Source organism: Capricornis sumatraensis, chromosome 8 (genome assembly GCF_032405125.1).
Source record: "Capricornis sumatraensis isolate serow.1 chromosome 8, serow.2, whole genome shotgun sequence".
NCBI classification, from domain to species: domain Eukaryota; kingdom Metazoa; phylum Chordata; class Mammalia; order Artiodactyla; family Bovidae; genus Capricornis; species Capricornis sumatraensis.
This window is the reverse complement of record NC_091076.1, coordinates 48834797-48848663: the sequence shown is the minus strand read 5'-3', so window position 1 is coordinate 48848663 and position 13867 is coordinate 48834797. Positions and strand designations below refer to the sequence as shown.

Below are 13867 nucleotides of genomic sequence, written 5' to 3'. Positions count from 1 at the left end.
AGCGACTGAACTGAACGGGTTTAGTGAGCTCCTGGGTCGGTGAGCAGGTGGAGGTGCTGGGACAGCAGTATACCCCTTTCCACGTACCTTATCCTATGCACCCTTTCCATCTGGATGCTCATCTGTACCCTTTAAATAAACTGGATGAAAGTAAGATTTTAAAGGTTAAGTGTTTCCCCGAGTTATGTGAGCTACTTTAGCAAATTAATCCTATCCAAGGAGGGGGTTATCTATAACTGTTTGGTCAGAAGCACAGGTGACAACCTGGACTTGCAACTGGAGTTTGAAGAGGGTGGCAGGAAGTTTTGTAGGATCAAGCCCTCAGCCTGCTGGGTCTGGTGATATTTCTGCACAGACAGTGTCAGAATTGAGCTGAATTGTAGGACTCCCAGCTTGTGTTCCAGAGAATTGCTTGGTTGGATCAGAAACCTCCACATATATGGTGACCACAAGTGTCAGACGTGAAGTGTTTCTGTGAAGGTAAAGGAGGCACACAGGGAAGAAAGACACAGGTTTTTCCCTACAAAGGGAGGAAAAGACTGAATTTTTTCCTTTATAAAAGGGATGAACAAGGCTATTACAGGCTAAAGCAAGTTAAAAAGAAAACAGATGGCAATGTCAGCAACAAAAAAGTAAAATTCAAATAGAAACCATTCACCCATATTTGTGAGATATTCTATATGGCTAAATCATACCATATACCTAGAAGATACAACATCCGTGAACCTCAATATATTGAGCAACAAAATACGGAAATACATAAAATAAAAACTATCTGAAATACAAGAAGAATTGGACAAAAATCACAATTATAGTAAAGATCTTTCTTAAAATGTGACAGCTCAAATACACAAAAAAGGTAATAATGAATTTGAAAGGCACACAATTTGAACATAATAATTAAACAGTTTGATTATATATGTAAAACTTTTAAAACCTTTTTTCTAAGCAAAAGAGAATATATATTTGCTTTCAATGCCTAAAGGACATTTATGAAAGTTGCTCACACAGCAAATCATAAGAATAACCTTTATGAAACCAAAATATCATACAGGTCATATTCTATGACCATAGATGTAGGGGGTTTAAAAAGTAATGAATAAAAAAATAATTAAAACCTGAAGTTATATCTGGAAATTACATCTCCCAAATATCTACTGAGTCAAAGAGGAAGTCAAAGTTGAAATAATAGACAATTTAAGAAAATGAGAGTGGGTACATTAATCCTATGGCCTGCAGCAAAGCTGAGCCCAAGAGGAACTCCAGTTTTAAATGCTTATATTATTCAAAGAAATCATGAAATCCAGAAATCATGAAAATAACTGAATCATATTTTGAACTCAGAAATCAGAGCAAGATAAGTAAAACAAAACATAAAATGATGAAGTAACAAGAGTAGAAATTCAGGAATAATAGAAAAAAAGAAGAATGTAGACATGGTTCTCTTATAAAAAGCAGACTTTTTACTCATTCTATAATTATTTATGTTCTGGGCACACCACTCAAAAAACAAAATGAGCAAACTTACTCAAATGTGATCATTTCATTTAGAAGGCGTTCAAGTTGATTATTATGGTACAAACACCTATATCTGGGAGGAAATCTTGGATAAACAAAAACCAAACCCTGTTATAAGCCAGATGTCAGAGAAGAATGGCTCACCCATGTCATAAATGCTCTGTGTAAAAGCTCCCACTTGAGGCCTCTGCATTTTCTGTTCCTCCTGTTGGGAACTTTCTTCTCACAGACTTAAAGCTCTGCTCGAACACCACCTTACCCGGGAATCCGTGTGTGAGCACCCCATTCACAGGCCACTCCTTCGTCCTCAGCCTGCTTATTCTTCCTCCTATCGCCACATGAAACATGTTTATATCTCCCACTAACGTACAAAGCCCTTGAAGGAGTGTTCTCTGCCTTGTTCACCACTGTCTTCCTGGTGCTTAGACCAGTGACTGGCTCATCATAGACTTTAGATAGATGTCAAATGAAGGTTGCCCCATGAAACACCTACTGTTATGTAGGCGACACCATCTGATATGCACATACTACATCCCTGATGAATGAGGTTTCATTATCTTCAAGATCTAAATTTTTACATATTTCTCAGTAGTGCACGGGACAGAGGCAAAGCCAACCTGGTTCTCCATCCTTTGGAGACCATGCTCAAGAAGGTGTGCTCCTGGGTCTGTTGTGGTGAGCTGCGGCTTCCACATGGAAACCTGCAGTAATTCTCATTCACTTCTGGTTTGCAACTACACTGTACCCAAACAAGCTCTATGGTTTCCTACTAAGTTTTGAGTTCCTTAAAGGCCTTTGTATGAGTCAGAGAGCTTAGTGTTGTGCCTGGCATACGGTCAGTCTTCCATACCTTTTCCCAAAAGAATGAATGATGAGAAACAGCAGTCTCCACGGCCTCAGATTTGCAGGAGTGAAGTGCTATCTGATACCCAGCCCGAGGTTTAAGACCTTCGGTCTGTATCTTAGTCTTCAGTGCCATTGTCATACCAGAGGTCTACCCCCTCTCAAGCCAGAATCCTAGTCTGGCTGTGCTACGGACACCAGGCAGGCCACTCCCCACGTCTTTCTGCCATCCATTTACAGTGCAGCGAGGAATGCTGGGATTGGAGCCGGACTTATCTGAAATCAAATCCTACCTCCTCCAGTAACCCAGCTGCGTATTCTAGGGCAAGTTCCTGCTTTAGTTCTCTTTCTTTCTACCTTTCTAAATTCAGTGGGACGGAGGCTGCTAGTTGTCCACTAATATCCATTCTTCTTCCTTCACTGTGTGTGTGCGTGCTCAGTTGCTCAGTATTGTTCAGCTCTTTGCAGCCCCATGGACTACAGCCTGCCAGGCTCCTCTGTGCATGGAATCTTCTAGGGAAGAATACTGGAGTGGGTTGCCATCTCTCACTCCTTTCATTACAGTTCCTCTAAACTTTAACTGACTACACAGCTGCCCAGTTAGAGACGACATTTCTCAGCCTTCCTTGCAGCTAGGTCTTGCCCAGGGCTACGCTCTGGCCAATGGGAAATGAACAGAAGTGAGGCTTGCCACTTCCAGGTCATACTTCTAGGAGGACCGGTCTTCCTCTCTCCTCCTGCTCTTCCCTCTTCCCTCCGGCAGGAGCACGGTCATGATGATGGGACCTAAAGCAATCATTTTGGGCCCAGAGTTGGAAATCATGTAGTGAGGTGGGCAGAGCTGCCCTACCAGCCCTGGTCTGTTCATCTCTGACTTTGTATGTGAAACAGAAATACCCTTCAGTCGTTTTTAAACCCCCGTATTTGGGGGTCTCTTTGTCAACAAGAAGTTAGAGCATACCAACCTCTAATACACTCAATTCTACTAGCTGCAGAATGAGGGCTGTTCTGAGGAGAGGTATGCTGTAGAAGCTTATAAGGTAGAGCTTACTGTCCAGACGTGTGCGGCTTTGCTTTAGCCTGATGTCAAGGTCACGGTCTGAGCAGAATAACTGAAAGTGAGATACGTGAAGTGGTTTGACTAGTGTCGTGGTTACAGTCGATATCAAGCATACAGTAACCACGATCCCACCCTCACTTTCTCTGCTCCCCCCCACCCTCCAAGTTCTGGGGGCTCAACCAGTGGTCAATTGGCTAATGAAACAGTAGAAAGAGGAACCTTTATGATGCTGGTGGCAAGGAAGGGGTCAGGACAGACATTTGTCAAAAAGAATTTACTTTTTTACAATGGCAGATGTCATACAAACTCTCTTCCTTATTGCTTCCTGAAACTTTTGAGAAAATACTCAGTTCATGCTGCAGTTTTGAGGAGCTTCCTGGTGGCTTAGTTGGTAAAGAATTTGCCTGCGATGCAGAAGACCCAGCTTCAGTCCCTGGGTTGGGAAGATTCCCTGGAGAAGGGCATGATAACCCACTCGAGTATTCTTGCGTGGAGAATCCTGTGGACAGAGGAGCCTGCCCCATGAGATCACAGAGTCCAACACAACTGAGTGACCAACACACACACAAATCTGTCTGGAAGCTGTGCTTAAGTTTTGAGTCCAGTTTCAAAAGCAAACTTCCCTTGTGGCTCAGCTGATAAAGAATCTGACTGCAATGCGGGAGACCTGGGTTCAATCCCTGGGTTGGAAAGAACCCCTGGAGAGGGGAAAGGCTACCCACTCCAGTATTCTGACCTGGAGAATTCCATGGAGTCACAAAGAGTCAGACATGACTGAGCGACTTTCATTTTCACTTTGTCAAGGGCAAGCCTAGAGGGTGCCTGGACACTCAGTACAGCAGAAAAGGAGCAAGTCAGCCAGAAGCTGTTGCATTGTGGACACGCAAGAGCATGTGAGGCCCATGTGGGTATCCATCACCCTAAAACACTGAAAAAATTCACTAAAAGATGGAAAATGGTGATTTCTTAGTGCAGATCCATAGTCAAAACTGGAAAGACTCAAACTATAGATTCTTAATTAAAGTCACTTGAATTTCTCTCAACCTCCTCACCAAAAATAATTGCTGCATCCTCCGTTAATACTAAATTTCCAAATTCGCATGCCATCAGGGAGATTTTGGCATTGTTAAGCACCAACTCATTAAAAAGAAATGTCTCAGCACTTACCCCAATGTATTATGGGTTTGGTTCTCCATGTCAAGAAACTGCTGCATCTGGTTTGTATTTCTTGATTTTTAAACCTGTGAGGGGGAAAAATGATCTAGATTCCTTAAGTGCTTACATTATTAACCTCTAAAACAAGAAAATTTTGCTACTGGCAAACCATGTTGTTCTTTGAGTTTTTCTGAGTATTGGTTCCAACAAAATGTAGAAACTTGCACACTTGTGTGTGGGTGTGTGTGTCACATGTATTTATGACACTGGCTTAGTGGTGAGTTGAAATAGATCCTACTGACTGAGATGAACATTCATTTACTACCTACTGAACAACAGCTTGGTGCCAGGTACTCTGCAAAGAGCCAGCACATGAGGTGAGTAAAACCAATTCCTGCTCCAGACCACTCTCAGGGGAACGTACTCAAGATTTCCTTCCTTGTGGGTCCTCTAAGTGAAGTGAGTGAAGTCGCTCAGTCCTGTGCGAGTCTTTGCGGGTCATAGACTGTAACCTACCAGCTCCTCCCTCCATGGGATTCTCCAGGCAAGAGTACTGGAGTGGGTTGCAGTCTCCTTCTCCAGGGGATCTTCCCAACCCAGGGATCGAACCCAGGTCTCCCGCATTCCAGGCTTTAACCTCTGAGCCACCAGGGAAGCCCAGGCCTTCTAAAGGTTTGCTGTTGTTTACTACCCCTGCCTGGGTTTGGTTACAGTGAGTATACCATGAGGTTTAGGACAAAAAGGTTAAGAACTGCTCATAGACTGAAATCTTCCAGTTCCTCAGGGGATTTGTAGGCACTGCTCACCCTTTTAACAAAATAAGGATGTTAGTACTTGCCTAAAGTGAAAGAACAAAGTTTTTCCCAGCAACAAAGTTTAAATTAAAACATAACCTATGAGGATAAATAGTCAAGTACTGAAATGCACTTCAACTTCTCTGAATGAAAGTTAAACCGCATTCAAGGCGGTAGAAAGAGAAATCTTGCAGGCTTAAGCCACCCTGAAAGGAATTTAAGAGAGATCCAAAACTGCGAGGGAGCGCAAGGGCAAGGAGTAGAAATGGGAACAGAAACTCGACCAGTACGTTCAGGTGAATGAGTTGATTTTCTAGGTTCTGAAATCCTTCACTTTAACATCAGGGAAAGTCAGGACAGACGAGCCAGGTGACTCGCCCAAAGTCACACACCTAGAATCACCTTCCAATTTAGAGCGAATCTGTCCTGAACTCGCAAGGTCGGACCGAGCCTGTCTCCACCCGCCCCGCGCCCGCGTCCCCACCCCAAGCCCGGCCAACCCGTTAGGGCCCTGGGACAAGCTGGGACGGGCCGGGCTCTGGGGGGATTACCTGCGCCGCGCCGCGCTCTCCGGGTCTGAGGCCCCTCGAGTGGCAGCGCCTGGGCCTCTGGCAGCCGCGAGGGCCAGTACCCGCCGCCGGGCCCGCCTCGGCCCGCCGCCCGCGGTCGCCATGGAGACGCGGCCGCGAACCGCCGCGAGGCGGGGGAGGGGGAGGAAGGGGAGGGGGAGGGGGAGGAGAGGAAGGGGAGGAGAGGAAGGGGAGCGGGACGGGGAGGGAGAGGAGCGGGACGGGGAGGGGGAGGGGAGCGGGACGGGGAGGGGGAGGGGAGGGGGAGGGGGAGGGGAGGGGGAGGGGAGGGGGAGGGGGAGGGGAGGGGGAGGGGAGGGGGAGGGGGAGGGGAGGGGGAGGGGAGGGGGAGGGGAGGGGGAGGGGGAGGGGAGGGGGAGGGGAGGGGAAGGCGGCTGGCTCAGTAGCCGCGGGGCTTCCCGGGGTCGCCCTCTCGGTCCTTTCCTCTCCGTGGGCCGCACGGCCGAGCCAAGTGTCCGGTACCCGACAGGAGCACAGGGAGGGCTTGTCGGATGAATGAATGAACCAAGGAACAGAGAAGCAAAGTTTAAGCAGCTGCGGGCAGGAGGGTTCTCCATCGAAGCTCCTTAAATCCCCTCTGGCCTCTCCCCTGCCCCCTCACCCCCTTGAGCTTCCCTTGTGGCTCAGCTGGTAAAGAACCCAGGTTCCATCCCTGAGAGGAAGGAACAGCTACCCATTCCAGTATTCTGGCCTGGAGAATTCCATGGACGTTACAGTCCGTGGGGTCGCAAAGACTTGGACACGACTGAGCGACTTTCACTTCACTTCTCTTCCCCCCTCTTAACCGCTTTTGAGATGACCGAAAATAGACAGGACAGAGAGTTGCCTTTCTAGTCGCCGAAGTGTCTTCCGGCTGGGAAGAGCTGGATTTACTTGAACTGCATTGCTCAGTGCTCAGCTACTCTGGTCGCTCTAACAGGAGCAACTGCATCTGTCTTTCCAGAGGAGCACATTGGTCCCTCCAACAACTTCCAATAAGCCAGAGTAGACAATGTCACCTCCCTTTTAGGGAGAAGGAAATAGCTCCTAGTGGGGTAACCCAAACAGAACTCTGAGTGATTGATTCTAAATTCTTTTGTTCACTAGATTCTGAGAATAAGTGATGACTTGAGAAACCGATCATTCAAGGATGTCACAGTCGTGAACATGTGAATTTCTGAGCCATAAAGGCAACCAGGAAGGAAAACAATACATGTAATACTGCAGCCATTAGGCTGCAACCACTCCCTAAGATGAGCACTGAGCAAAAACACACACACACACACACACACACACACAGGATACTGGGCCCAGATACCTGAGATGCATATGAAAGAAATGAGTTCAGTGAACCCAGACTGTTACATCTTCCCATATATACGAAAGCACTAAATTCCTTAACTTGGGAGATATGGTTTCATTTCATTAACAATAATCTCTTGATGGGGGCTTCCCTGGTGGCTCAGTGGTAAATAATCTGCCCGCCAATGCAGGAGACATAAGAGACTCATTTGATCCCTGGGTGGGAAAGATGAGGAAATGGTAACCCACTTCAGGATACTTGCCTGGGAAATCCCATGGACAGAGGAGACTGGCAGGCTACAGTCCATGGAATCACAAAAGAGTCAGACTTGACTTAGCAACAAAAACAACAGTATCTCTTGATGTTCATTTAAGATGCTATCACCCAGGCTTGAGGTCCTAAAAATTCTCACCAAATAAAACAACTCTCAACTTTTAGGTTCTGATTATTTTTTAAAGTTGACAGCAGAAGCTCTGTTGCATGGTTCTGATGTCGAAGAAATGATAGGAAAGAATACACACATACACTGTACATACATATACACACAGTTCAGTTCAGTTCAGTGGCTCAGTCGTGTCCGACTCTTTGCGACCTCATGAATCGCAGCACCCCAGGCCTTCCTGTCCATCACCAACTCCCAGAGTTCACTCAGACTCACGTCCATCGAGTCAGTGATGCCATCCAGCCATCTCATCCTCTGTCGTCCCCTTCTCCTCCTGCCCCCAATCCCTCCCAGCATCAGAGTCTTTCCAGTGAGTCAACTCTGCATGAGGTGTCCAAAGTACTGGAGCTTCAGCTTCAGCATCATTCCTTCCAAAGAAATCCCAGGGCTGATCTCCTTCAGAATGGACTGGTTGGATCTCCTTGCAGTCCAAGGGACTCTCAAGAGTCTCCTCCAACACCACAGTTCAAAAGCATCAATTCTTCGGGGCTCAGCCTTCTTCACAGTCCAACTCTCACACTATTGGAAAAACCATAGCCTTGACTAGATGGACCTTAGTCAGCAAAGTAATGTCTCTGCTTTTGAATATGCTATCTAGGTTGGTCATAACTTTCCTTCCAAGGAGTAAGCGTCTTTTAATTTCATGGCTGCAGTCACCATCTGCAGTGATTTTGGAGCCCCCCCCCCAAAAAAAAAAATCTGACACTGTTTCCACTGTTTCCCCATCTATTTCCCATGAAGTGATGGGACCGGATGCCATGATCTTCGTTTTCTGAATGGTGAGCTTTAAGCCAACTTTTTCACTTCCTCTTTCACTTTCATCAAGAGGCTTTTAAGATCCTCTTCACTTTCTGCCATAAGGGTGGTGTCATTGCATATCTGAGGTTATTGATATTTCTCCCAGTAATCTTGATTCCAGCTTGTGCTTCTTCCAGTCCAGCATTTCTCATGATGTACTCTGCATATAAGTTAAATAAGCAGGGTGACAATATACAGCCTTGACGTACTCCTTTTCCTATTTGGAACCAGTCTGTTGTTCCATGTCCAGTTCTAACTGTTGCTTCCTGACCTGCATACAGATTTCTCAAGAGGCAGGTCAGGTGGTCTGGTATTCCCATCTCTCTCAGTATTTTCCACAGTTTACTGTGATCCACACAGTCAAAGGCTTCGGCATAGTCACTAAAGCAGAAATAGATGTTTTTCTGGAACTCTCTTGCTTTTTCCATGATCCAGCGGATGTTGGCAATTTGATCTCTGGTTCCCCTGCCTTTTCTAAAACCAGCTTGAACATCAGGGAGTTCACGGTTCATGTATTGCTGAAGCCTGGCTTGGAGAATTTTGAGCATTACTTTACTAGCATGTGAGATGAGTGCAATATACACATTTTTTCCCACTGATTTACCATGAGTGATATTTTAAGCAATTCAATTTTATGTTTAAAAAGTATTCTAGCATCTATTTTAAGGACAGAATTCCTTCCCAGTTCTTTCAGTTGATTAATCTCTAATCCTTAAAGTTTTGTTTGCACTCCACTTTCATAATATTAACATTAATTGGCTATTTTAATATTGTTGTTGTTTAGTTGCTAAGTTGTGTCCCACTCTTTTACAACCCCATGGACTATAGCCTGCCAGGCTCCTCTTCCGCGGGATTTCCCAGGCAAGAACACTGGAGTGGGTTGCCAGTTCCTCTTCCAGGAAACTTGGCAACTCAGGGATTGAACCCTCATCTCCTGCACTGGCAGGTAGATCCTTTACCACTGCACCCAATATTTTAATAATTATTAAATATTAAAATAACATTAATTTAATACTGACCCAAATTCCTCCATCCAATTCCACCTCAATTTCAAAAAACCTTTTGCTGTTTCTTGACAAATTGAGCTTCATAAATGAACTGTGTAGGGTAACTCAGGTTATTAATTCTAATAAAGTGTTTCATAGCTTTCATTATGATTGAATGAAGAAAGTGATCATTTTATCTTAACTTGAAACGTTCCATTATTCTGTAAATCTTAGTCATATTCTCTATTCTTGTCTAAACTGAACAGGTCAATGTTTTATTCTGACCCAAGGAAGGGGAAAATAAAACTAGGAATGAAATTTAATGAAGTTTCAGGATGTCTAATATCACTCACACTGTAATTTTTTACCATTGGTAGGTATTTTCAGGATCATTGTTTCCTTATCTGCTCAGGTGTACCACGTGACACATGTGTAACAGGTGTTATTACAGTTCCTTTTAGCAGATTAGGAACCTAAGGCTTAGAATAAAAAAAAAAATGTCCAAGAAGATGCATCTGGTTCAGTTTAAGTGCAGCTAATTTATGAATCAAGATCATCTTACTTCAAGTTCAGTGCTCTTCAAACTCTATCCAAAAATTAAGGTGGAGTGGGTTTCTTTAGCAGTCAGACTCTTGCATAGGTGACTGTGGATGTGTTTAAAGCCATATGTTCACAAGAAAGAATGAATGTGAGCAGGACTTGCAAAGCATAGGTATATGAGAGTTCACATACTGTGATAGAGTCTAAGAAAATTTCAATATAGTTTAGAAATACCCTATTCAATTTAACAGGAATAAAGTTTTCATTTTAAGGTGAGACTTAAGGCTTAAAGTGCAAAGATCTTAAAGTGCACTCCTTTCCCCACCACTCCATGACTCCCTGCTATCAAGTTCAGTTCAGTTCAGTCGCTCAGTCGTGTCCGACTCTTTGCGACCCCATGAATCGCAGCACGCCAGGCCTCCCTGTCCATCACCATCTCCCGGAGTTCACTCAGACTCATGTCCATCGAGTCCGTGATGCCATCCAGCCATCCCATCCTCGGTGGTCCCCTTCTCCTACTGCCCCCAATCCCTCCCAGCATCAGAGTCTTTTCCAATGAGTCAACTCTTCGCATGAGGTGGCCAAAGTACTGGAGTTTCAGCTTCAGCATCATTCCTTCCAAAGAAATCCCAGGGCTGATCTCCTTCAGAATGGACTAGTTGGATCTCCTTGCAGTCCAAGGGACTCTCAAGAGTCTTCTCCAACACCACAGTTCAAAAGCATCAGTTCTTTGGCGCTCAGCCTTCTTCAGGAGTAAGCGTCTTTTAATTTCATGGCTGCAGTCACCATCTGCGGTGATTTTAGAGCCCGAAAAAATAAAGTCTGACACTGTTTCCACTGTTTCCCCATCTATTTCACATGAAATGATGGGACTGGATGCCATGATCTTAGTTTTCTGCATGTTGAGCTTTAAGCCAACTTTTTAACTCTCCTCTTTCTCTTTCATCAAGAGTCTTTTTAGCTCCTCTTCGCTTTCTGCCATAAGGGTGGTGTCATCTGCATATCTGAGGTTATTGATATTTCTCCTGGCAATCTTGATTCCAGCTTGTGTTTCTTTCAGTCCAGCGTTTCTCATGATGTACTCTGCATATAAGTTAAATAAGCAGGGTGGCAATATACAGCCTTGATGTACACCTTTTCCTATTTGGAACCAGTCTGTTGTTCCATGTCCAGTTCTAACTGTTGCTTCCTGACCTGCATACAGATTTCTCAAGAGGCAGGTTAGGTGGTCTGGTATTCCCATCTCCTTCAGAATTTTCCACAGTTTCTTGTGATCCACACAGTCAAAGGCTTTGGCAGATTCACTAAAGCAGAAATAGATATTTTTCTGGAACTCTCTTGCTTTTTCCATGATCCAGCGGATGTTGGCAATTTGATCTCTGGTTCCTCTGCCTTTTCTAAAACCAGCTTGAACATCTGGAAGTTCACGGTTCATGTAATGCTGAAGCCTGGCTTGGAGAATTTTGAGCATTACTTTACTAGCATGTGAGATGAGTGCAATTATGCGGTAGTTTGAGCATTCTTTGGTGTTGCCTTTCTTTGGGATTGGAATGAAAACTGACCTTTTCCAGTCCTGTGGCCACTGCTGAGTTTTCCAAATTTGCTGGCATATTGAGTGCAGCATTTTCACAGCATCATCTTTCAGGATTTGAAATAGTTCAACTGGAATTCCATCACCTCCACTAGCTTTGTTCATAGTGATGCTTTCTAAGGCTCACTTGACTTCACATTCCAGGATGTCTGGCTCTAGATGAGTGATCACATCATCATGAAGATCTTTTTTGTACAGTTCTTCTGTGTATTCTTGCCACCTCTTTTCTGCTTCTGTTAAGAACTTCAAAAACTTGAATTTAACCTGAAATGTACCTTTCTTATATCTTTTCAGGTGAAACTGTTTTGAAAAGGATGAGGAGAGGATCAAGGGATAGTCTATGGAATAAAATTGCCATAGACTGAACTTTAAAAATGGAAAATCCTTCATTAACATAGTTTTCATGCAAAATGTGTAATGTGGGTGTGTGTGCTCAGTTGCTTCAGTCATGTCTAACTCTTTGCGACCTTATGGACCTTAGCTTGCCAGACTCCTCTGTCCATGGAATTCTCCAGGCAAGAATGTTGGAGTGGGTTGCCATTTCCTTCTCCAGGAGAACTTCCTGACCCAGGGATTGAATCTACATTTCTTGTGTCTCCTGCACTGGTAGGTGGATTCTTTACCATTGTGCCGTCTGGGAAGCCCAAAGACAAAAATAGAGATTGGAATTCAGGTTTTTTCCTTATTGTATGTTTCCACTTCTGTAAGTAGAAGCAGGTTGAGGGAGTTCTCTGGAGATGGTTCAATGCATATTCCAGTTAAGAAAATAGCCATTCAGGAAAAGGAGATTCAGTCTTTAGAACCAACACCACCCTAGAGGTAGCATTGTCCCACAGAAATATAATATGCACCACCTATCCACCTATGTAATTTAATTCTAGTAGTCAAATTTAAAAAGTAAACTAGTGAAGTTAATTTTAATAGTTTATTTAACCCAATATATCCAAAATATGTTTTCAACATACAGTTAGCATAAAAAATTGAGATAGTTTACATTCTTTTTTTCTATACCAATTCTTCAAAATCTGGCCTGTAGTTTATACTTTCAGCACAATTAGTTCATAGAGTCATATTCAAGTGCTCAATAGCAACACATGGCTGGTGGCTACCGTACTGGACAGCATAGGCCTGAAATTTGGGTGCTTGGTCAATGTAATAAAGCCTTTTGTTAAGTGTGAAGGGGCACACAATGAAAAGGATTCTAAGTAATTTGGGTGTGATTTGAGAGGGCCTGTGAGAGTCTCCTCCCTCAAAATCCTTATTAACCTTCTCTTTGATGGGAAAGGGTTAAAGAAAAGCAGAACTGGGCCCCCTACCCAGGCAGGGAGAAACGTTTCACTACATCATGACTCACAGTCCATTCGGGCTGCTTTTCCAAAGACAATTTAGAAAATTCAGATTTGAGGGGAGGGCTCTACTTCTTACTATCACCTGGCCAGGGGCCCATGGATGCATATCCTCCTGATGGAAATTAGGAACACCAGAACGCACTTTAGGTTCAGTAAACAAAACTGAATTCTCTAGAAAATGGGCATCATGTTTTTTCATTATACTTTTCCTTCTTAGAGGTCCATAGATTTTTACTTTGTAGTTGTGAAAGCATCATCTTCTCTTGGATATTGTAAGTGCTGTGCTCACTCACTTCAGTCATGTGAGCGACCCCATGGACTGTAGCCCACCAGGCTCCTCCATCCATGGGATTCTTCAGGCAAGAATACTGGCAATGATTGCCATTTCCTTCTCCAGGGGATCTTCCCAACTCCGGGACTGAACTTATGTCTCTTGTGTCTCCTGCATTGGCAGGCAGATTCTTTACCACCGCACCAGCTGGATAGTGCAGCTGGAAGCCCCATCTTGGACATTAAGGGGAACCAAAGATTCTGTATAGTCTTGGATTAAAGTTTCATGGATGAAATAGCTTATTTCCCAGAATCAAGCATGGCAGGGTTAATACTGAAGTGACAAGTTCCCAGTGGGAAAAACAAATTTGGAACCAGAGACTAACTCTTTCCAAAAGCTCCTAGAGCCTTTCAGGTCCTGAACTAACACAATAGTGAGAAACTATTGGGTTATATAGTGTTTTACTCTATTTCTTTGCATAGAAATAGAGGAAAGCAATAGAATGGGAAAGACTAAAGATCTCTTCAAGAAAATTAGAGGTACCAAGGGAATATTTCATGCAAAGATGGCAACAATAAAGGACAGAAATGGTATGGACATAACAGAAGCAGAAGATATTAAGAAGAGGTGGCAAGAATACACAGAAGA

General features: G+C 44.0%; 1 protein-coding gene across 1 annotated transcript in view; it reads right to left on the bottom strand.

Annotated features, from left to right (window-relative positions):
• Positions 1-6043, bottom strand: part of DEUP1 (deuterosome assembly protein 1) — a 127478-nt gene extending 121435 nt beyond the window's left edge. Inside the window, exon 1 of the mRNA XM_068977397.1 lies at positions 5922-6043. Coding sequence (XP_068833498.1) covers positions 5922-6043 — 122 coding nt within the window. The remainder of the gene's footprint in view (positions 1-5921) is intronic.
• Positions 6044-13867: the final 7824 nt, after the last annotated feature.